This window comes from Protopterus annectens, chromosome 8.part0 (assembly GCF_019279795.1).
Source record: "Protopterus annectens isolate FY-2018-M chromosome 8.part0, PAN1.0, whole genome shotgun sequence".
Classification (NCBI taxonomy): Eukaryota; Metazoa; Chordata; order Ceratodontiformes; family Protopteridae; genus Protopterus; species Protopterus annectens.
In genome coordinates this window covers 1,860,182,388-1,860,209,001 of record NC_056741.1, presented here as the reverse complement: position 1 = coordinate 1,860,209,001, position 26,614 = coordinate 1,860,182,388, and the positions used below count along the sequence as shown (strand labels likewise).

Here is a 26,614-nt window from a genome sequence, read left to right as displayed (position 1 = left end):
AAATACTGGTGTGACAATGGGTTCACCCTGTGGAGCAAGTTTTGCCAATAGCGCTATGGCACATTGGGAACAAACTTATTTATTTGGAAATAATATGTTTCAGGAGAATGTACTATGGTACACTATATACCGGGATGATATGTGTCTCATTTGGAGGGGGGAGGCAGAACTTATACATAATTTTGTAACAAGCATCACAGCTATGACAGATTTCCTTGAGTTTACATATAATGTGGGCACAGATCATTTTACATATTTAGATGTAAAGGTAACTAAGGATATGGTTAAGCGACAATATACGAGTTCAATTTATAGAAAACCCACTTATTCTAACGCATTTTTACACTTTTCAAGTAATCATCCTTACCACCAGAAGAAGGCAGTAGTTAAGGGCCAGTTGGTAAGGGCAGCAAGAATGGTGTCGGATGACACGGATTTCTATGAAGAATGTGAAAAATTAAAATCTATGTTTTTGAGAAGAGGCTATCCTGATAGACTCTTGATTGATATCTCTCTTGAAGTGAATGTAAAGAGGGAGTCAGGGCACTTTAAGCCCCTTCTTTCAAGCAATGTTAACAACAATAGTACTGATTTATCGGTTCAAAGTGATACACAAAGTGGGGAGCCATTGAGAAGAATGATGAATCAGAACTTGAATTTTATGTTCACCTTCTCCTTAGATTTTATGAAAATGAGAGAAATTCTTATTAAGAACTGGGCAATTATTTTAGAGGATCAAATGATTAGTAAAATGTTGGGTATTAGACCAGGTTTTACATATAGGAGAGGATTGAACCTAAAAAGTATATTGGAATGAAATAGCAATAGACTGGTCAACAATACACAACGTGACTCACTGGGTATGAGGAGATGTGGGGCTTGCCCACAGTGCAAGTTTATCAAAACAGGGACCTCCATGAAGATAAAGGATAGAATATATAGAATTAATGATAGATATAATTGTGACTCTAAAGGAGTAGTTTATGCTACGACATATCTCCCTCTTATTACATTGGGAAAACTGAACGAAAGCTAAAACAAAGAATATATGAACACCAATACAGCATAGGTAAGGCTGATAGTAATAATGCCTTGGCAAGGCACATAGTAGAGCATCCAACCCATAGGTTTGCTTTTGCAGTGCTACAACAAATTCAATTTGACCCGAGAGGGGGACCGTAGCAGCTAATATTAGAGGAACAGGAACTACTTTGGCAGATAAGAACTTCTGCATACATTCTTCCTGGGTTAAATGAGCATGTTTCAATTAAAAGTATCTTAAAGCTTAAGGCTTTATGTAGATGATGTGTGGGTATTTTAATAACATTTTTGTTCAGTTTTAAAGTAATTACACACTATTTAATCATATTAATGTTATTTCTTATGTATCCTTAATGTATTTATTAATTTAATTAATTTATTTATATAGAGCACATATATGTATACTCATACTATATATATGTTTTTTATTAACTTAATAAGTTAATGTTTTACAAACTTTTCTATTCAAATGCTTTACACAAGTTATTAAGATATATGTATAGAATTGGTAACAGGTTGTTTGCTTACAAAAGCAAAATGTTTTTTATAACATTTAGTGTTGCAGCCTTACTTTTAGATAAGGATTTTTTAGTCGTTTGTTAGATGAATGAATAATTGAATAATCAATTAACTTTGAAATAAGGGATATATAAGGTATGTGAGAATTGTTGAACTTTTGTCTGATGAAGTTGGGACACAGATCCCTTCGAAAGAGCTCACAATAAAGTTTTTTTAAATATATGCTGGTCGGTGATTAAAGAGGCAACCTACATTTGGATACGTTTGCTGTATTGTGTACTAATTTGAGATGCAACCGTTTTAAGTGTAGGTGTGAGTGGGGTTTGCACTGATGTGCTTTAAAAGTTAGTTTACATCACAGATGTGCAACACCTATCTCATCCAAAAGCATTTATTGCTTTGTTTTTTCTGACAGATAGTATGGAGGATGACCAGGACCCTGCAGAACAAGATCAGCCACCGCCACCTCGTCGTTCTCGACTGTTACCATTCAAAACACCGAGTATACTAGCTGGTGAGTAGTCTTTTTTGAACTGATATCACTTTTTGTAATTTTGATGCAGAAAATTATGTAGCCTGTATTTAGAAAAGTCATTAATCATCACATGTACCAAATTAGTGGCTGACTGAAACTTGGGTATAGATAAGACATGTGGCAAGTGCTGTATCAAATCTGTGAACTGTGTGCCTGATCACTGACTATACAGCAGTGATATTCACAAAACTTCTGACATATAGTGGACCTGTGGAGGATGCATATCCAAGCAGAGTACAAGCAGGGCAGGCATATCTCAGAGCAAACACCATGTAAGTGAATGACCAACAGCATCACTTTTTGTTATTGCAGCAATGGCAGGCATCTAAAGCCCAGGGATAGGTGCCATTTAGCTGGGCCCTTAGCACAGGACACACTTGCTAGTTGAACATGCAGCTACAGATGAACTGAAAATCACATGATCTGCTCTTTCTTAGAAGCTGTGCATCAGCCAGTGTATTTGGCTGGAGGGGAGCACGAATGCACACTGGGGAAGTCTGAAAACTGTGGAATTAGAACTGGCATCAACCTGTGGCCTGTCATTAATGAATTATACTGCAGTAGTAACCTTATTCAAGCATGCACAGTTACGGTGAATATGCTCCCACAACTGTACTTTTTCACTGCTATATTAAATGTTCACTTCCTTAGAGAAGGACTATGCAGTATTTTAAGCTAGTGAAATAATTTAGCTACATTTCTGTTTGTTTGTTGTTTTATTTGTTTATTTTTCCACAGCTTGTTTATTCTTGTTTTTCATGTACCTTACATACTGTTGGCATGAAGACCACATATATGTGCCTGTCTCGATTTAGACATATAATCTTGGAGATTTTCACCTTCAGGTCCTCCTGAAAAAAAGGGCCTCTGACTTTGTTAGGACTTCATTGGCAAAATAAAATAAAATAGATTTAACATCAAAGCAACTCCGTGATGGGTTCTACAGTGTAGTCCATTCTCTCAAGAAAGATCGTATGCTTGGGGGTGGCACATGCTGTGTTTCCATGAGTGGGTGGCACATGCTCTGATTCCATGAGTTGGTGGCACATGCTGTGATTCCATGAGTTGGTGACACATGCTATGATTCCATGAGTTAGTGGCACATGCTGTGATTCCATGAGTGGGTGGCACATGCTGTGATTCCATGAGTGGGTGGCACATGCTGTGATTCCATGAGTTGGTGGCACATGCTGTGATTCCATGAGTTAACTATATAATCTCGTCCAGTCTATGAACGTGACATTTCTTTCCCACCCATCGCATTGTTGGAGTCTTGATCACGATGCAAATAACTGAAAATTTACCATGTTTGTTACTGTAGCACAAACCTGATAAATGTAGCCCTGGGTATCAAACTAGTAGACAAGACCTGCACTCTCACTGCGTTTGAGATCTTAGAGAGAAACATGGAGTGAAACACTGCTTTAAGTGCCAGCAGTTTAATCATGCCACCAGGAGTCATTAAAAGGAGAAGTTTCTTACTTGCTATGCCACCACTAGGGTGGTAGCAATTATAGTAATATTCGAGGCAGGTGAGTTTTGCAGACCATTAGGCTGTACATTCTCCAGTGAGCAGGTCTGTGTCCATCATGCCTGGTCTGAATTTATGACTGCCCATCCAAGCATCCAGGTGTCATTTCAATTGAGATATTTTATCACCATCTGAGGAGGAATCAGTTCCAGAAAACAGCGGAACTACATGACAAACCTATCTTTCTCTCTGTCTCTCTCTCTCTCTCTCCCACCTTGTCCTATTTATTTCCGAGTGGAGGTTCAAACTCTGGTTCTGGTATTTGTGAGACTGTTTGATTTTGAGAATATGCATGACCACTTAGTAACTAATGGCATGGAGGAAAGGCATATAAATTGATATCCCATTTAACAGCAATGCACAATTTAGTGATGGGAAATAAACTCATATGTAATAAGAGAAATAGCTGGGTGATCAAATGAGAATCCCAAGTCACAATTAAAAATAGTATACCCAACTGTCAAAAGGGGAGCACCACAGAGTTCAATGATGGGACTTTTTTAATGTGTTCATGGTCACTACCCCAGTGGCTGAAAATAGAATAGTTTGCAGATGATGTCACTGTTCCCTCAATACCAGAAACTACAAGAGTATCTTAGTAAACTCTTTACTTAGGCAAATAGAAATATAAAATTTAACTGCAGTAAGTGTCATATTCTGCACATCACTGTCCTACCTGATAAGAGTTAGATATATTGCATTAGTGATGATATATTATCATCTCAAACTGAAATCGAGGACCTGGTAGTCATGGTGGATCGGCAACGGAGTAATTGAGCTTTGACAGTAATGTAAACCAAATTGTCAAGAAGTGCTTTTGAGCAATGAAAACAATTCCAAGAACAGAACAGTAATTTTCAGACAAAAAGATGTTCTAGTTCTTCTATTTAAGTCCATGAGAATAATTCATATTGTGCATTTCTCCAGTTTTATTTACCTACTATGCAGTGAAGTTCCTGAAACATGACTTGGGAACAAGAAACAAACTGGGTGTAGTTTATGGATAGATGTTATACTGTCCTAAAAGGCAGCTTCTTCCAGACACAGTTAGACAGGGCTTTAAATAAACTCCCATTTGGCATTAGAATTTCAAAAACATTGAAAGAATTTAGAATGCAGTTTGCTGTTTTCTTCACAGTTCAGATATACAAGCCTAGAATGGTTGGAATAATGCTCTCAAGTGGGATGTTTTGTGACCTTAAGCCCAAAATTTACTTTGTAACATTGACTATCCTCCCTTAAACAAAAACTCGGAAATGGTGTTCTACATGCCCAGATTAAGAGGGGGTACTTTTTGGACAACTTTCTCAAAGTCTCCTGGGTGACCTCCTTAATGATCCCTACACACTTCTGCTTTTCATGTTCCACACCTGGCAAAGGGAAAAAGATGACTCCTGTGCTGAGTCACCTTGGAGTGTGACTTCATTAGCCCAATGCTTTTTTTTCTAACTGCAGTCTGGGGCTGCACATTGGGAGGGGTGTGGGGTCTCCGTGTCAGCAATGCCTTCTAGAACCATAGCAAATGACCAGTGGTTCCTAAATACTGTCAAATGTCTGAATTCAAGAGCAGCCTTGCCACAATGCTTGTGCTGTCTTTTCACTCAGGAATGTTGCACTAAGTGTACACATAATGTAGTGTTTGTGGTATCCTTTATGAATCCATCCTTCAGAGTCTTACTGAGTTTAACTTCCTGAAATAGAATGGTTTGCACCTTCAACAACTATATTACTTATAACAAAAATATCCACTATCCTTTCATAACCATTACCTCTCTGTATTACACCATGCATTTCCAGACATGTGCCTTCATTGATAAGTACTTTTAAAAATATTTCCAAATCATGATCTAAAATGTTTAACCAGAATTGATGCCACTCCATTTGGTAATAACTTGTAATCCCAACTGGGGATTTTTGCCTGGAAATATCCATGTAAATTTTTTCTTACAGTCCTATAAATATTCATTTGCATTTAAATTTTTATGACCCATTTGCTAGCAATGTTTTCATCCTATTCCAGATACTTGGGTTCTCATGCCCATCCATTAGTGTAGTCTGAACAGATATTTAGCATGTGTATATGATGTAGAATGAGTGTGTTATACTAACAAAGTTCCTTAGCTCTTTATGGACTTGCTGTTTCTCATTCGAATGTATTTAGACAGACCTAATAATGAATGTTGGAAAGATTCATAAAAATGTCCTACTACACCATTTCCAGATAAATAGAAGGAATTATGTCTCAAAATAAATAAGAAGACTTGCCTGCACTGCACACAGAAGTAATGTACATGAAGGGTTGGATAAAGGTTCAAATTGCTGTCAGAAAAATATTTTTTCTTATCCTGTCTACTCCATAAAGCACAGTGTTTTTTTTTTTAATTGGCAAATATTTCCTATCTCATTATGTGGTGGTATTGAAAAGCACATTTCTTCCATCTCCCATCTTAAGGCATTTGCACTCCATTTTTTTCTTTTATTTCATTTATCACAATTATTTGTCATCATTCACATAATTTTAAATTACTTTGACTCCTTGCAAGGCAGAAGGCATACTTTTTTTTATATTCACTGTCAGTATGTACTCCATTGGCATTAAATTGTATGACCTTGTAAAGTCTGTTTACAGTACTGTTTACTGTCAGTTCTTGATGGCAGTTATTGGTAAGCTCAATTTTGTTGACTTGTTTTTATTTTGTTGTGAAAATGTATCATATTCTAGTATACTTTTGCATGATTGACTGGTAACAAGAAAGCTGTGTTTTGGTGGTGCTGTGGGAAAGGCCCAGCATCCCCACTGTTAATTCATAGATCTCTGGAGAAAGGGAGAATTATTCCCTTGAAGCTACCAGTATTAATTGAATGTATTGTGGAGCTGTTGTATATTTTCTTACTTCTGTTTGTGTTATGGGGACTGATGTGGTTAGGATATTCCATTACATGTTTGTTCTACATCTGAGAAGTTACAAGTTTGGGTTATAAAATGGAATCTTATGGAAGAAAAGAACTGAACTGTATTAAAGAATTGCAGACACTCATACCTAAAGCATAATCTAACAATTCACAAGGAGTGTTTGGAAAAATTGGCAGCTAAAGGGACAGCAGTCTGCAAATTAACTGAGTTCTCATGAAATTGAATCTCCCCTTTTTGGTCACGTCCTTTAGCAGTCTTCCTTTCTTCTGCCCAGAGACTCTCACACAAGTCATTGCTGCGCAACTATCTTTTTTGTGTTGTGTGACTGTACTAGTTCGTTACTGAAGTTAGGGTTAATTTGCAAGGGTGCTAATTCTTGTTTTGTGTTTTGGCCTCACCCATTTTAAGTTGTGGTCTGTGTACCTCTTCCTTTAGCTGTTTGGTATAATGTCATCCTTACCAATGCGAGTGACTAAACAGGAGGTGCACTTACTTTGATGCTGGAAGGTCAGAAGGGTGTGGGTTTTATTCCATTCCTGTACTCTTACATACAGTGTAGTGGAGTGTAAGGGGAGCACTTCTGAGGTACCATCCTTCAGATGAGACATAAAATAAAGGTTACATTTGCCAAAGTCAGTAGTAATTTACAGCACTTATCTTAAAAAATTTGGGCTCTGTACTTCATAGAAAATAAATTTCAATAACCAATGATTACACAAAAAAACTTGTATTTACATTTGTATGAATAGGATTATAAAATATTCCTTCATTGTTTTTCTTTTCTTCAGTGTATGCAAATCTGCATCAACCCTTATTTAATGATATGGGGGACAGATCCCATTTCTTGCTAAGCAAATCATCTCCTCTTCCATAGTAACTTTCTTTTCTTTTTCCTTTTCTAATATTTTCCATAGTAAGTAAATATTATCATATCCCCTTTTATCTCTTAGTTTATTTAATGTTTCTTTTTGTATTGTCGACCAGAACCACTCTATTACACAGTCCAGGAATATCCCCCGGATTCTCAAAAGCTTGCACGGCGTGCATGATTAGTGTTAGATGAAATTTTGCCAATATGGCGGCCGAGCGATTCACGTATATGCACGTTTGATGTGTGCGAGCGCTGTAGCATTAGTGCTGCATGTCCCCAGCCACTGTATGCAAATCACCCCATTTGCAGGTGAAAACCATGCAAATGAGGTAAACTTGCCATCCAGGAAGCAGGAATCATGGCATGCAGGACTAGCGTAATATGCAGAAATGTACTCCGTTAGTAACTGAGTACGGCACTGCAAACTGCAAAACAGAGCTATGACCGCACCAAATAAAGGCTGCATAGCATTGAGGAAGCATGCCAGTGGCCAAGTAGAAGGCCATTGGCATTGCAAACAATGCCAAATGTACAAAATACAACTTTTATGATATGTCCGCCAATCACGTCCGTTGAAGCATAGGGCAGCAGCGCTCAAATGGGACCGGTGGGGAAATAAGAAAATAAACCTAAAAACAACAGTCTAACTAAAATCAGTATACCACCATGCAAGTCACTGGCAGGCAAAAGACAACCTGGCCAGTGAGTAGTGCTTGCTAAGGGGGGAGGCACAGTGTGACACTTGTAACTATGCATTAGTAGGCAATTCTATGCAAATGAGGGGAAGGATAGTGAATCCTGGTTTTCTCCAGCATGTGAGGCAGGTCTGAACAGTGTATGAGTATGGATAGCTGAGTGCAAGACTAGGAGGTAGGTGACATCATGTGCGGGAGTGTCAGGCATACTGTCAGCGGATAGGAGCCCTATGGCTCAGGGTTGCATCCAGCTTAGCACAGCAAAGGTGGTGTGTCTAAACCTGCCCAGCACATACGACACAGTGTAAGCGGGTGTGCGCATTGGGATCTACAGGAAGATAAAGGAAGTGAACCCAGGAAATAGTAGCGGTGTGCACATTGCAGTACACCGATTGCACGGCGCACCCCCAGGATTTATCAGAAGGACAATGGGAAAGGAAAGCAGCAGTAGGAAGTTAATCAAGGGGTACTAGGTTCGCTGCCAGGTGAAACAGATCGGAACCAACCAATTACACAGGCAGCACACAACCCCAACCCAGAACGCCACTGTAAACTATGCAAACACCTACCACTCTGGTTTTTCCCACACCCTGCACCACCAGTATAAACAAGCGAGGAACTTTTAACACTCACAACAGCAAAATGTTAGGGGCTGCAATAGTTATCATACAACTTGTAGAAGAGGCTGAGGGTGGTGAGGATGGAAATGCTGCCGACAAACCCACAGTGAGGAGACAGAGAAGAGTGTACAGACCCAGGGTCACCTACCAAGGGCTACATGAGCTGGAGATAGTGGAGCGTTATAGGGTGGACAGGGACCTCCTACAGCAGATTGTTGAGCTGTGCCGGCCACGCCCGACACAGAACTAACCAAGGGGAACCCATCCCAGTGGAAACGAATGTATGTGTAGGCCTAAGAATACTAGCTGCAAGTACCTTCCAAAGGCCAACTGGGAATATGATGGGGATCTCACAGGCATCAGCATCCAGGGTACTCCACCAGTGCCTGGATGCCATGGCAGTACATGTCAGTGAGCACGTATATTTCCCCCTCACCCGTGAAGCGTTGGCCAGCAGTATGCGTCTCTTCCACCAAATAGCAGAATACCCTGAGGTAGTGGGTGCAATAGACTGCATGCACATACGCATCAGAGCACCACCCGGTGAGCAGGGTATGGTTTACATCAACTGCAAGGGCTTCCCCTCCATCAACTGCCAGGTCGTGTGCGATGCCCAGGGCATAATACTGAACATGCATGCTGGCTGCCCTGGGAGTTATCACGATTCCCACATCTGGCATCTGACGCAGCTGTATCAGAAATTTGCCAATGGGGACATCTCACATGGTCACCAAGTGGGGGATGCTGGATACGCCCTGGAGTTGTGGCTGACACCCATCAGAAACACACACACACCCGAACAAGAATTCCATAATGAGGCACACTCACAAACAACAATCATAATAGAGAGTGTGTTTGGGATGCTCAAGTCACGCTTCCGGTGCTTGGGCACATCCGGTGGAGCCTTGCACTACTCACCAACTACATGTACCCAAATCGTCTTTGTATGTGCCATGCTACACAATATGGTCCTGTGAAACATCTGCAGCAGGAGCAGCAAGGGGAAGGGTTTTATAGCCCCCCACCAATGCCAAGGCCTGCACAGGCACAGAGTGACTTGGAGGAGAAACAACCTGAGCCTGCCCCAGTAGGCAGAAGGAGGCATGCCCAGTATGCCCTGGCCCTGGCAAAGAGGCAACGCATAGCAAATACACTGACATGGGAGGGACCCAGGGAATAGCACCCCTCTCTGACTCTCACATACAGTAAAAGGGATGCCAAATATTACACTACCTGTGTCTAACCATGCGTAGGCAGTGTACTACGTGCACCCGACATAGGTAGCCCTGCAGCACCACCCACAATACTGGGACACCCACAGCATAAGTGACTCTCACATGCCAGTCAGGAGGGGGGGGTCACTTACCCAACAACAGTCACAGCCAGCAGGACAGGTGTAGACAAACACAAACAATTGCCTCTGAATGAGGGGTATGGCTGACCCCCCCCACCCAAGCCCACATGGACAGACCACAGCAGGCCAGGTAGTGGGATGTCAGTTGTGACAGCTAGGAAGTTTGAAACCAATGTGTATGCAGTCAAACGATAGAAATGGAAGTACACCAGTATGGCGTAGCCAGCATGCTGGATAAGACCACTGACAGAATCGGACTACAGGACATACCAGTACAGTCCTAGCAAATGTGTACAACTGTCAAGTATGTCCCCCTACCTCACATAGAACTACAGTAACAGTCAGGTGCGCCCCCCTCCCACTCCTGTGTAGAAACATAGAAATAGTCAGGTGTATCCCTCGCTATGCAGACATGTTGCAACAGTCATTGCCAAATGATCGGTGGATACCCTGCAGACACAGCATGCTATCTGTTGTACAACACAAAGGTCAGCTGTGCAGTACAAACCACCGGACGTGCTCCACACATGCATAACAGACGGCCTTACTAGGCATGCTCACACACTTAGAGTAATGAAGGCAGTGTCAGTCATCAACATACTGAAAGGTCATACTGGGCATGCTCACACACAAAAACACATGAAGGCCATGTATGCAAATACCAGTGGACCAGACATATCCAGCGGTTGCAATAGTTACTGCAGACACATGTCAGTATGCACCACTCATGCCTTACACACACAGTGGATAGGAATACAGACATATATGTAAGGACAACACACCATAATATGCCAAAGGTAGATGGATATAGATATGTGGAAGAGGGTGACTGTGACAAGGAGCCATCCAAGCCGGACCCACTGAGCACACAGCCAAAGGGCCCCAAACACATCAATTGCAGATGTCACACACTGCAGTTACTAGTGACCAGTACCTGTCAACACCACAGACTATGTGGTCCAAGTGCCAGCTGTGCAACATGGCTGTACAAGGACATAGTCAGCTAGTTGCCCTAGACTCGCACCTGTAATATATGACCCCGTGTGTGGCAGCCTGTGGCGTGTCACCCCTACATGAATGGTGTATGCGCCGTGCACACACTGGCCACCCCATAGTAGTACCCTGACAAGCCTGCTGAGGTTATCCAATGTGTCATATACCTTTGGGAGAGTTGTAGGCCAGTAATCTCTGTGGCGCATCCCATAGCTGCGTACTGCTGTAGTGTGATAGACTAATTAGGTAGGAGTTCTAACTCCAGCCATGGCAACTGTGTGTGTGAGTGCGTGTCATTCTCTCACTGTGTAGAGAGTTAAGTAACTCGCACCCCGTATATTTTACATACCCACCTTTGGCAAGGCTGCTGATGTCACCCACCTAGAAATACTCCCCTGGGAGAGCTGTAGCCCAGTAATCTCCGTAGCGCATGCTGTAATTCCGTACTGCTGTAGTGTGATAATGTAGTTAGGTAGGAGATTGAACCCAAGATGTGGCAACTCTGCATATGTATGTCGCTGTGTGTGTGTCTGTCTGTGACTGACTGTGTAGAGAGCAATGCTTTTTAGGCACTCCCACTCCGTACAAGTCGAATACTCTCCTTTAACAAGGCTGCTGATGTCATGCAACTTGAAATACATCTTTTGGGACAATCGTAGCCGAGTAATCTCCTTAGCATGTCCCATAACATTGTATGACTATAGTGTGATTAAGGAGTTAGTTCGGAGTTGTAGCCCCCGACCGGCCGACTGTGTGTGTATGTGTGCATGTCTAACTGTGTAGAGAGCAATGCTTTTAGGTAACACACACCCCATACATTTCACATACACACCTTTGGCAAGGCTGCTGGTGTCACCCACCTAGAAATACTCCCCTGGGAGAGCTGTAGCCCAGTAATCTCCGTAGCGCATGCTGTAACTGCGTCCTGCTGTATTGTGATAATGTAATTAGGTAGGAGGTCGAACCCCAGATGTAGCAACTGTGCTTGTGTGTGTGTGTGTGTGTGTGTGTGTGTGTGTGTGTGTGTGTGTGTGTGTGTGTGTATGTCTGTCTGTCACTGACTGTGTAGAGAGCAATGCTTTTTAAGCCACTCCACACCCCTTACAAATCGAATACGCTCCTTTGGCAAGGCTGCTGATGGCACCCACTTAGAAATACTCAGCTTGGAGAGCTGTAGCCCAGTAATCTCCGTAGCGCATGCTGTAACTGTGTACTGCTGTAGTGTGATAATGTAGTTATGTAGGAGGTCGAACCCCAGATGTGGCAACTGTGCGTTTGTGTGTCTGTGTGTGCGTGTCTGTCTATCACTGACTGTGTAGAGAGCAATGCTTTTTAGGCCACTGACACCCCTTACAAGTCGAATACTCTCCTTTGGGAAGGCTGCTGATGTCACTCAACTTGAAATACACCTCTGGGACGATCGTAGCCGAGTAATCTCCGTAGCGCGTCCCATAACATCGTATGGCCATAGTGTGATTAAGGAGTTAGTTGGGAGTTCTAGCCCCAGACCTGCCGACTGTGTGTGTATGCGTGCATGTCTGACTGTGTAGAGAGCAATGCTTTTAGGTAACGCACACCCCGTACATTTCACATACCCACCTTTGGCAAGGCTGCTGATGTCACCCACCTAGAAATACTCCCCTGGGAGAGCTGTAGCCCAGTAATCTCCGTAGCACATGCTGTAACTGCGTACTGCTGTAGTGTGAAATAGATGCGTGTTTGGGTTCCATTCCCACAAATGGCAGTTCTGGATGTATTGTGTGTGTCACTGTCTGTGTAGGGAGCAATGCATTTTAGGCTAGTCTCTCGCAGTCATTTCAAAGCCCTACTTTGGCAATCCTGCTGACGTCAGTCAGTGTGAAATACACTTATGGGCAAGGACTACCCCAATAATATCTGTGGAGCTTACTGTAACTGTGTAGTGCTGTAATGTCATACACTAGTTGGGTTGGAGTTCTACTCCCAAACATGACAGGTGAGTGTGTGTGTGTGTGTGTGTGTGTGTGTGTGTGTGTGTGTGTGTGTGTGTGTGTGTGTGTGTGTGTGTGAGTATGTTTGTAACCTGTATCCTGTGTACAGGTGGTTGTGACTGTGTGACACCTGTGGTCAATGTGGAGCTGGTTTTGCATTTTCCCATATGGTGACCATACTATATATCACAATGTCCACTGTACAGGGATAACACATGTGGTATGGCTGACAGGCCAGGGTGCAGAGCCATACCCAGACATGTGACATCAAACCCAGGCAATCACAGTTAGCAACCACAGTATTACTCAGAGCACACTCTCATCCCATGTGTCAAACACACACATGCCTAGGTAACAGCCAGTACGTGAGTAGTTCACTGCACAGTGGCCACCGATAGTAACTGTGGATTGACAGCGGTGGGCCACAGAGGGCATGACACCCAGTCCATCTGTCCAATATGCACATACATGCAAACAGTGCACCTCCCCCATGTTCTCCAATGGACAACTGCACCACCTATGGTGCCATCCCATGTGACCCACAACAGACATATCATGCATGACAACATGCCCATATGGACAGATGCCACTGACACCAAGGAATGCTAATAGCATGCACACCATGTAGGTGCAGGGTAAAGCGATGATAATCTGTGTTCACAACACGGGCCGGACACCCCAGGTACAGTTCCACATGTCACTGTACATGCATGTGGGAGGTGTGCACATCCCAGACGCACTCCATGTCATGGACAAAGGAACACAGACATGGCAAGCAATGCCCACACACAGTAGTCACCCAGGTGACTGGATGGGGGATACAGTACCCGCCTGTGTGTGCAAATGCAGACACTATATCCCTGAACCACAATGCAGACCACTGTCATGTGGCCTGATGCCAAGGTACACCCATTGCCTAGCCATGGACAGCTGTATGGTGCAGTGGAACACCACCCACCTGTGCAGACATGCACACATGCATGTCAGTAGTGGCACCCTTTGTGTTTGTGTGTGTGTGTTGCATGCTGCAGATGTTCACATCAACACTCCCTACAACCCCCATGGGCATACTGCACATGCTGTCTGATGTCAGACACCTTCCCATACCCTTCGCCCTACAGCCCCTGTACGACCTCTGTGGTGCATGGGATACCCGCACAGTGATGTGGCAATCCCACAACCGATGAGATGTACACCTGGCCCTGCCATGTGTGTCAGTGTGTGTGTGTGTGTGTGTGTCCTTGTGAGAGTGCGACTATGTTGTTGCTGTCACCTGTTCATGCCGACAGGCACATGTATGTCACCTACCATATAGCTACTGTATCCCTGTTGCAGATGTCACTCCCCATCACATATATGTTCTGAGTGCTCCACAACAGGTAACCCATGTGGCACATCTAATAATTGCAGCAGACTGTGCTAGTGCTACATAGTCGTCAGGGTTTTGATACCCTGTGCTGCTAGGTGTGTGCACAACCATGCCTCAATTTTACCCACCCACCCCTCCCTGACATGTATTAGCCTCTGACTGCATCCCCTACCTCTCTTAGGTGGACGTGGAGACCTACACCTGCTTTGCTTAGGCAGCAGCATGTGTAATGTAGGTAATGCTCATGATCAGCTGATGGCCTCTGCACGAATTGTAGCCCTCCACTAGCTGATTGCATGTGAAACAGCTGTAGTAACATCCCCATCTCCAGTTGTATAGAAACACACTCCAATACCCAGGAATATCATGGTGTTGTTTGCCCTTGTCACCCAGTGTGAGCAGGAACTAGATCTGGTGTGTGCCAAACAGCATCCCAGATGGATTACGGTGTACCTCTAACAACATACACTGTGGAAACAGTGCATCAAATGGAAGGTGGATGTGCCTGTCCCGACTACAGCCTGTAGGTGCCGCTATACTGCATTTGGAGTAATGTTGCTTTCACAGTGTTTGTGTGGATATGGCTGATGTACATGTCTCAATACCTGCCATGTTAGTTCCATGTTGATGGGGAATCACCATCTGCAGGATCATCTGGAGCCTGAGCAGTGTTGTGTCTGTGGCTGCATGTGCCACCCACGGAGCATCTAGCTGTCAACTGCTGAAGGTAGTGTGAGGATTGCAGTCAGCAGATGGAGAAAGCTGTGGTAGTTACAGACATCATATACCTCAAAGGACATATGTTGCAACATCCCTGTAACAACAGTAAATGTATGTGGTCATCACAGCAGCATGTCAATATTGGTCCTGTGTATGTGCTCCCAGCCACACTTCTGTCAACCTTTGTACATATATTGTGCATGAAGTGGTGCATATGTGGTGTACACCATACTTTGTGGCATCATATCTGAGAACAAGCCACAGATATATCTGACTGCTACACATGTTATGTACAGTAGGGGTTACATTACATTACATTGCCTGCACATTCTGAGGATGTTCGTACAGTACTGAGGTCTGTGTACCTATGGTGAAAGCCAACAGTGTGTGTAGTGTTGATATGTACCTTAGCCTGTATACAGACTGTGGTAGATGACATTGTTCTAGTTCCCCTACTTGCAGATGTTACATGCTGCCCCACTGTATAGTACTGGTGTACATGTTTGTAGGGAAGTCTGTGAGTGGCACATATGAGGATGGTGTTGAACACATAGTCCATATACTGTCATACCATGCTAGCTAACCATATGTGGCTGTGGCTGTGTTCACAGTTGTTGTGGATATGCACTGTCACACAGGTGTATCCTACCCTGTGCTGTGACATGCCTGTGGAGCCTGCTGTATATGCAGGTACATGTGCATTCACCCTTGGGAAGTGCTGGCCAGTGTTGAGCCAGTCTGCCTACACAGTGCATTGTGAAATGCCTAGCAACTGAGTGTAGCTACCCAGTGGGATGTCATGTGCAGATACTAGCCAGATGTCCCGCTGCTGGGCCTCCCCTAACAGTCATGTATGTCAGACAGGGCAGAGGGATGCAGTGCGGATGTATGCCAATACCTATTGTGTAGTATGTGGCCATGGCACCCCTGTACCAGTGGTCATACCAGTACAGGCCAGGCAGGGGTGTGTGAATGCATGACCTATGGTGGACATTAAATACCTGTCGTTATGTATTATACCCATCTACATGGCTATTCACATCCATATTGTGAGGCATGGCACACATGTGTAGCACTAAGGGCGTATGCGTATACCTCTGGCATGTACAGACTGTGTCAGACCCCCACATATACTGGCCAATATCTCTGCTGCAGTCCAAAGTGGCATTACATGCTAGCAGCAGTACTGTACACTGATGTCTCTTGGATGTTGTTCAGTAACCACTGGCACACATGTTATGAGCAGATGTGACCTGCCATACACACCATGTCTGTGAAGACAATCCCAATGACAGTAGCAATAGACTACTAGTATACCTGCTAGAGATACTTGACATCCTCTGCAACTACGACATTGGGAACATACGGGCTAGGGTGGCCTTCACTTCATGTCCAGGACTATGGTGGGAATTTATGTACATTTATATGTCCAGATAGCCAGATATACGAATATACGTGTACTGCACCCATTTAACACTGTCATGGCAACCACACACCATTGATCCCCACATCATGTGTGCGTGGTCCCATTACATCTACTGTGAGATGGGCATCCATCCCGTTTGTGGGCAGCAGTGCTACCGACAGCATGTAGCAATGCCCCATACAGGAGAAGTGGCACACTCAGGGCAGCCACATATATGTCGGAAGATCAGGACATACAGACAGACTGCGAGTGGAGTTGTGTTATGCATTGTACAGTACTGGTGTTACATGGTGTGGGTTTACATACTAGTTTGCCATGGAATGCAGTCCGTCTGTATAGCATGCAACTGTGGGCCTACACTCATGCCAGCCAGAGCTTTGCCTATCACATCATGTCTGTCCACTATAAAGGTCTTGTGTCAGATAGTATACTGGCAGTGTGTGTGTTGCGTGTTACCAGTACATTGTTACATCCATGGCCGCCCATGCCAGCAATTCCCTGACTAAGGGTATGCTACGGACTATCTTGTAACACCTGCACCTTGCGTAGTGTATGGCAATAGTTGTCCACATATGTGCCTGTATTCCAGCCTCTGTCCATCACCTACATACCAAGCTGTGCACATATGTCATGTTGGTGGTTGATCCATAGTGGGCTGATAGTATAACACACTGCCATGTCTGCCATCAGTCTGCTGCCATTGTAACCACCACACATATGGTGGGGCTGGGGTCATATATGTGTTGGCGCCAGGTACACAATACATGTGTCCCCTCATGCACTGCAGAGCCCAGTGTATGTAACAGTGGTATATGGCCATGTATAAATGAGTCCGGGAGGAGCACCTGAAAAGACCTAGGCTGCTACAAAATGTGTGGTTATCAGGGCTGAGCTGCTTTACGGTATCTGGATGTACAGTACCACATACTCCACCTGTATACACATTACTGTCATGGATCTGGGTACTGCAGGACTAATGGCTCTTGCCATACAAACTGTTCTGTGTGTTGGTGTGCATGTGATGGTGTCAGTTATGTCAAGTTATTTAGCAGGTACAACCCATATGGTCATAAGATGTCCATACCACCTACTGTGTCTGTACATTGTGTAGATAGAGGCTGCTGAACTACACACCTGGAGTACATGCTGTCGATTGTTAGGTATCCTGTGGCCCAGTGTATCTTTCCTATTGTATAATGTGTATGGCTTGGCCTGGACAGCAACAGCTGTGAACCTTTCCAACCTATTGTATGAGTGTAACTGGTCCACTGTAGCATCACTCCATTGATGTAGTTGTCAGTGTCTGAACAGCTATATGGCATGGCATTTAGAACTGTAGTAGTACACCATGACAGGTTATCATGTCAGCATACCTGTGGGTGTTGTTTCGCCTATGACCTCTCTGTGGGTGTATGTTACAGGCAACAATTGTCATTTGTATGGGTGACACATACAGTGTGCAGTCATTCAGGGGTCAGCTGTAGGCATAGTGGCTGTTCCATATTGTGTGCACCTACTGCTTATGTTTCGTACTGTACATATAACTGCGTTTGTATTTGTAGCCACATGTATATTATCATATATATATATATATATATATATATATATATATATATATATATATATATATATATATAATATATATAGAGGAAGAGATAGATTATATATAATCATATATGTATATCTGTATCTGTGTGCCTGTGTATCTGAAGCCTGGTAATGTTGATGGCATCCACATAATACATTCCCCGTGGGAGCCAGAATGTACTGCTTGATATGTTACCAATAACAGCCTGAAACCATACAGGTAGGATGTAATACAGGTAACATTGTGTGCCCATGTTGCCACTGGCCCTGGATATGGGTTCACCAACACTTGGTAGTGTATTGCAGGGCGGACGTGTTTGGCTGGGGGGATACCTATTTGTACGACCCGTATAGTGTGTGGTACCTCTCAAACCTATTAACGCAACATGTAGCCTGTTACACTTCATGCCCTAACAGCTACATGTGCCGTGCAGTACCAGCACAACAGTGTTGCACCAATGGGTCGGTAGGCATGGGAATCCCATTGAGGTCTGCCACGTGTGTGTATGTGCATGTGTACATATCTGTAGGGTACAGAAGTCCACATACTCCTATTACAATACACATTGCCACACAGTAGTATGAATATTGTTGTTGTCGCCCATAGGTGTGGCAACGCAATGCAACACCCTACTATGCCTGTGGTGTGTGCATCACATGCATATCCCTGTGGTACCACTGTTGTGATATGCAATGGGTTGTTTTTGCATCGTGGCCACTGTGTGTTAGTGGGTACTTCAGAGTATCTAGATGGGTTCTAGTGTGTATAATACCCAGTCGGGTGTGTGGGTGCTGTGCACACTGTCTTTGCTCCATGGTACACTTGGTATATTGCCCACGTACCACTCCCAGGTGGCGAATGTCACCATCACCCATACAGGTAACAGAAAACAGGATACAGCCCAGTTACACATGTGCTGTGTGCAGCCTACCTGTAACACATTGGACACATGGACTAGTTAGTTATCAACTATACAACCAGGTCTCTAAGATGTATGTCTACCTGTTATGTGTCGGTCAGTGTGTATATGATGATGTGACACAATATGTATTCACCATATACAAACATTACATCCCCCATTACCGTATTGTACATGCCTGTGGATGGTCTGCATGTAGCACTTGACTTGGTACACACCTCACCCTACAGATGGTGTCGTGTGTGCAATGACAGCCACACAGTACAGTAGCACTACATACCTGGGTTGGGGTCTAGACACAGTGTCAGCAAGTCAGGATGTGTGTGTATGTGGATGGGTTGACATTAGGTTGCAGATCATACCTGTACCAGCAGGCCACCGGTCACGTTTGCACTGCCAATAGCTGTTATACATACCTGTGGCATGTGTGCAACTGTACACCACATATGTCACAGCCTTGGTGTCACCACACTGACATACCCCTGTGGAATATGACTGCGGACCATCCTCCTGCTGACACATGTATGCCTGCAGCACAGATGGATGACAGTATGGGGATATCAGTTGGTGTTACCAACAGCTGAGATGCATCCTAGCTGCATGGCTACACTACCTGACATGTATGCAGTACGTATTACCCCTGACTATATTCTAAACTGCAGTATATTGCAGCACTCTATCACAGTCACCGTGTGCATCAGAACTATGTTAGCCTGTCCCTGCATCGATGTTGGGGATGGCAGGGATGTGGCACAGGTATCATATGCACAGGGTGTGTGACTGTCATCCAACTGCATGGCTGCACTATCTGACATGTATGCAGTACACATTACTCATGACTACATTCTACACTGCGGTACATTGCGGCACCCCATTACAGTCACCATGTGCATCAGAACCATGTTAGCCTGTCCCTGCATCGATGTTATCAATGACAGGGATGTGGCACAGGTATCATATGCACAGGATGTGTTGCAGATGTGCCAGAGGCCAAGGGTGGTCGAAACGTGTCACCATGTGTGTGGGTGAGAGGTGTGGTTCCTTGATTGGGGTGTGGTGATGTGGTGTGTGCCGGTATGGGGACGTCCTAGATATGGTTGCATAGTGTGTGGGTATGCATGCACATAGATCTGCCATGTGGCTGCCCCACACATGTTATGTTGGACAGCTGCAGACCATACCTGGCAGGGTGTGCAGTTCAGTGGCTCCGGCCACGGACACGCCGACTATGCAAGCCAGGGGTTCCATGGGCACATGCAGGTACAGACTTTGAGATGCTACTCTCCCCTGATGATGACATATGTCCACTGGAACCATGTCCCGCCTGGGCCTGGCCAGGGCCATGTGCACGTGGTCTGGTGTGGACAGCAGCCCCTGTGGTGTGCTGGGGCTGGTACTGCCACTACAGGAGCGGCTGTGCATCCTGGCATGTCCACGTTGACTGCCAGCTGCTGGTGTTTCTGTCCTCTGCCCATGCGGACGTTGCACCACTCCTTCGCACATTCTAGCACAGGCATACCAAGGTCGAGGAGGCCAACAATCTCACCCCACCATCTGTCCATGACCTCAGTATATTCATGGAAGGCAACAGCGAGGTCACAGAGGTTGCCATTTACAGCTGCGAAAGCACACCTCTGCAGCCTCAGGACCTGTCTGGAGTGCATTTCCGTATGTGCCTGTGCCTCCATTACAGCCTGAAACATGCTCCTGGTGGTACAAGTTGTGGCACCTTTGCCAGGGCAGGATGACCGGCGGTCCTCCCATGAGCACCATGGTACATCTGCCAATGTGGTAGCCTGCCAGACATCTGGCTATGCCGACTGTGACCCGACACAGTTGGCATGGACACCACACTTTCCTGGGCATTGTCACCAAGTGTCAACTGTCCCTCTGGTATGGCCACATGTGATGGGGTTTGTAGGGGCACTGTAACTGTGTGCGGGCTTGGGGTGGCTAGGAGGATGATGACACATGTTGGAGCAGTGTCGGCCTCTGACAACCCCACCTGTGCCTCACCTGTACCTTCATCATCGGTGTCTGTAGGGACATCTACCTCATTATGTGAGCAGGAGGGACGCTGACCCACCTCACCACCTGTGGGGGAAACAAATACACATGTTAAGACCTGTACAGCAGTGCATAACAGTACACACACTCACGTACACCCTCACTGACAACGACCTTACAACCTCACCTTCCCTGTGTTTGCAGACAGTCCCACAGTCAGTTACATATGTTCCCCTTCCTGCATGGCACTTGCTAATATACACGCATCACTACAGCCCATTAACATATCATCCCTCCCCATGCCTACACATGTGGTTACCACACCTGACCTGTTACTCCATCGCCTCCCTGACCTGGGTGGATTAGGTTGTACGTGGCCTCACAGCTGTCACCCTGTATTACCCTGGGTATGGGCAGTAATGGTGTACGAGGCCCCTATATGGTTGGGGCTGCTACATTTACTACATATGTCACACACCAGAGCCTCATACTACAGTCTTGCTGAGTCCATGCCACATCTGCTGCACAATCGACCCATCATGCGGATGACAGTACTACTTGGATACACTCACTGATGTGCTGTGGTAATTCCCCATTGCACCATTGGCCCCAAAACTCAGACCACACCACAAAAGGAGGGGGTGTATCCATATTCATAAAGGATACCCACACCTCCAGGTTGGTGGCAACGCCTGAAGCTTGAAACCATCCAGGTGCAACTAACCATAGGCAAAACTGCTCTACAAATTGTAGCATGCTACAGGCCATCCTCTCAAACTCAGGAACCCCACACAGCCTTCCTGAAGACACTGGAGGGTATAAATGTATCTCCAAACACCATCATATTGGGTGACTTCAACTACCCGAATATAGACTGGGAACATTACTCAAGCCCTAACTTTCTAGCCCAACGGTTCCTGGAGTTCATAAATTCAAATGCCATGTTACAGCTAGTCACTGTTCCCACGAGGAGAAAATATACTAGATCTCATTATCACAAACATGGGGACAAAATGCTCCACACGAAGTATATCCGTCATTGGTGAGATCTGATCATAAACTAATCTCACTGGAAATCCACATCCGCCCCACCCCAAACAAAAAGACCACAGTGAAGAACTTCTCTAAAGCAAACTTCACACTACTCAAGACTGGTGTGGTATCCTTCAAGGCCCCTGAGCCAGTGGAAACCACAACCAAAGCTAGGAAGCCCTTACAAATGCCTTCTATGAACACCTCAGGACTGCATGGATCAGGCAATCCCAAATAAAACCAAGACTCTTTCCACAAAGGGCAAGCGTCCAGTCTGGTGGACCCCAGCCATTAACAAACTTTACAATAAGAGGAGAAAGCTATTACATGATAGAACAAAATCCATAAAAGGAAGTCACCCCTGATCATTATTAGTAAAAAATACGAGCACTCATAAAATCAACTAAGGCCAATTTTGAGAGAAAAATTGCCATGGATTCAAGGACAATCATAAGGCCTTTTTCAGCTATGTTAGGAACCTGGGTGGAAACTCCCAGATATGCTCAAATTAGTCCAAAATGATACAAAAATCACTGAACCCACAGACATTGCCAACATACTGGCAGACAGGTTCAGTGCAAACTTCACCCCTCTCCCCTAAAGGAGATAACTATCCCAGCAGAGTGTAGCCTCCCAGACATCTCAAATGCGCGGGTGAAAGCTGCTCTCTCTAAAGCTAAAAACACAGCATCAATGGGACGGATGGTGTCCCCGGCTGTGTGCTACCTGCTAAATGAGGAATTAAACCGCACATAAGGCAGTTGTTTAATCTCAGCCTTACCACAGGATCGTGCCCAAGGGTGGCGTCACGGCAACTGTGGTCCCACTCCCAAAGGCGGTGCCTCTACGGACCCTGGTAATTACCCCATAAGCAACAAGTCTAGTCTGCAAAGCTATGGAGAGGATCATAATGGAGCTCATAAACAAAGATATAGGGACTTGCAGACATTGGACCCGACCCAGTTTAACCGTCAAGGGCAGATCATGCCTTTTGAACTTGGTCAACTTCTTGAAACAGTCACCAAGGCCATTGATGAGGAAAGGCAGTCCATACAGCCTACCTTGACCTTGCAAAGGCCTTCGACACAATACCCACTCGGGTATTGTAGAAAAACTTACCAGCTTAAATGTAAACCCATATGTCACAAGATGGTTTGCAAACTGGCAAGGACAGAACCCACAGGGTTAGAGTTGCTGGCGCTTTGTCAGACTCCAAGCCGGTCACAAGTGGTGTCCCACAGGGCTCGGTCCTTGGCCCCTATTGTTCGGCATCTACTTCTCAGAAGTACAGGCCAACATGGGAGGACTTTGGCTGGCAAATTTTGCAGACGACTGCAAACTGGGCGCCATAGTGGAAAGTGCATCGGACACGGATGTCCTTCAGAAGGGACTCACGGAAACAGATAGCTGGTGCCAGAGCCATGGCCTGAAGTTAAGCGCCAAAAATGTATATACCCTTCGGGAAAAACAAGGTAACCCCAAGCTACCATATAGGTGGCAATCCACTAAGCACAGAAGAGGTTATCCCGAACCTGGGGACCCAGGTTGACAGTGGCCTTTCTTTTGACACTCACGTTGCTAAAGTGGTTAGAAAGACCTTCTACATTGCCCACCTGATCATGAAGGATTCACATCCCGATCTAGTGGTCATTGTTCCCCTGTACTCTTCACTTATCAGACCAATGATTGAGTACAATGCCCCATTAGGATGTATCTCACCCGACATCTGCAGCAATTGGAGACCCCAAAAGTTCCTCACCAAAAGGATAAAGAGACTCCAAAATCTGTCATATGCTGCCAGATTGAAGAAACTCCAGCTCTATTCAGTTGCATACCGTCTGCTCATAGGTGACATGTGCCTGACATACAAGGCCATGTCCAACCCGGAATTAATGGACATGCTCCACCTCAAAAAAAATCCAAATCCACCAAAACCACTAGAGCAAGTGACTTAAACCTTATCACGGATATAAATAGGACGTGCTGGAGGGATAGATTTATCACTCAGAGACTCCCTATGCTGTGGAATAAAATCCCGATCCATGTGAGGCAGAGCACCTCGCTGGCTCTGTTCAAGAGAAATCTTGACCTGTGGATGGGAGATCGTAGGTTTATCCCGGGAATCATCTCTGTGTCACTGCTGGACAGAGGCACAACAAACTAGTGGGCACGGTATTTTTTCATATAAGGGGTGGCGTAAGCCACATAAATTGGGCTAGGCTTATAAATGCCTTAGGGCAGGTAGCCTAGTATAAACCTATGAACCTATGAACCTATTTGTAGTGCTGCATATGTGGGTAGCCGGCTACCTATCTGCTGCTGGCAGTATGATGTGCATACCTGGTATGTCTTGCACCTCCCAATGCATGCTCCATGCTACAGCCCTTGTTATGCTGTCAGCTGTCCTGTGTTCACAGTCCCAAGGGGAAAGTACCGCCTTGTGATCAATCCCACTATTATCTGTGCATACATGGACACACACACACACACACACACACACATTTGACATGTATCATCTACACTCCACTAAATTGCACCTACGAACACAACCAAGTCACACACACACACACACACACACACACACACACACACACACACACCTCACACTCCTACATGTGGAGTTGCACATTTGTGCACACAGTCCTCCCATTAGCCTTCTGTCAACATGCATTACACATGGAGCTCAACAGCATGCAGAACAACTATAGTGACATCATGCTAGCGGCAGTATACATGTGTGTGAGGCATGGGCTTTGTTGGTAAGTGATGGCCCCACCCCGTGTTAACACTGCACCCATGTACAATGTGTTACTGTGGCCTGTTCCGCACCCTGCCTATTACTGTGCACCATACCTCACAGGTGTAGACACCATTGATGCATCTGTAGTACTGTGTCGGTTATGTCATCTCCACTGCTCACAGCCCCTTTGTATTGTAGCAACACATGCCTGGGATGGTATGTGAACAGCTGTCAGTTGTGGATGCCTGATGTCTGCGTTACAGATCACAACATCAGCAGTGCATTTATGACCAGTACATGACTATTACACTGACAACAAGCGGACCTTACCATGGCTGTGAGGGGTGCCCTACATATGTCCCAGACCTCTGCATGGTTGCAAGATCTACTCATGTGCACATCCCTTGGAGTTCACACATTGCTGTGACGAGTGCTGTATGGTCAGGGTTATATCTGCAATGTTTACTTAACCCGCTTGTGTGCAGCTGCAGCCATGGTGGTGGTGAGTCACACATGTCCCTACTGTAGGCCATTTGTCCTGCCACATGTCACATCCCTGTGAACACATTGCACATTGACAGGATGTTAGTTATCTTGCTTGTGTCTGTTGTACCCTTCCGATACCCCAGCATGGTCTCTACTGTGATGTAGTGCATTTCTCTAGCAACAAAACATGAACATGTACAGCATGCAGTATGGGTAGGTGTGTTAGATGTGTGCATGGGGGATAGCCCATAGCTATCACATGCCCAGTTAATCATCATACATGAACACGAACCATACTCACCGGCTACGGACTGATGCTGTGGTTGTAACCTGGAGGGACCTACATAGGAGTGCGAGAAAGCTGATGTGAATGGCCACTGCTGTGGCATTCATAACAAGTGAGTGCAGCATTACGTTACATCAGCAGTAGAATTACACAAAATTACAGGTTCTACGCAAATGTTTATTACAGAACTAAATGCATGCAACTGGTCTCCTCTTAAACAACTGCCACTGGATGAAGCTGTAGCATACTTCAATTCCAGGTTCCTTTATATTCTAGACTCTCACGCTCCCTTAAGATCTATTAGAATTAAATCAAAACCTGCCCCTTGGCTCTCAAAAGATACAAGGAATAAAATTCTCCTGAAAAACAAACTCTGGACCAAATTTCGTAGCACAAAAGATCCCTCTGACCATCTTAACTTTAGACAAATAAGAAACTCCACTAAAAAAGCTGTACTACTGGATAAAATAAACTATTACTGCCATTTACAGCAAACCAACCAACACAATCCGCAAAAGTTCTGGGCTGGCATAAACTCTCTCCTAAAGCCTGGCCACAATGACACCCCACACCCCCTAGGCACTTCCAGAAACAACCCCAAACAAACTGCTGATGCCTTCAATACCTTCTTCACTGAAACCATCCAGTCTTTAGCTAACCAACTAGCCCCTAATACCTCCTCTCAGCCCTCCCCTACTAACACTTCCATTCCCACCTTTCAACTGCAACCTGTACTGACTTCACTTACTCATTCTGTCCTCCACAAACTTAAAATCTCCTCACCTTCTGCTGACCTTTTACCAGCTCAGTATCTAAAAATTGCAGCCAATCCATTAGCCTATCCCATTTTCATCCTGATTAACAGAACCATTGTTGAAGGCTACATTCCTTCACTTTGGAAAATTTCACATATCATTCCCCTGCATAAAGGAGGGATCTCTATAGAACTCTCAAACTACCGTCCCATAGCCTTACTCTCCCCCTTAGCTAAAATCATG

The 26,614-nt window shown here is 44.9% G+C and overlaps 1 protein-coding gene across 3 annotated transcripts in view; it reads left to right on the top strand.

Annotated features, from left to right (window-relative positions):
• Positions 1-26,614, top strand: part of LOC122809683 (zinc finger protein 2 homolog) — a 350,734-nt gene that overhangs the window by 128,894 nt on the left and 195,226 nt on the right. For 2 of the 3 annotated variants that reach the window (XM_044081358.1, XM_044081359.1), the window contains one exon: positions 1,976-2,074. In XM_044081358.1, the coding sequence (XP_043937293.1) occupies positions 1,976-2,074 (99 nt within the window). The remainder of the gene's footprint in view (positions 1-1,975; positions 2,075-26,614) is intronic. The other variant, XM_044081360.1, reaches the window with a different exon arrangement.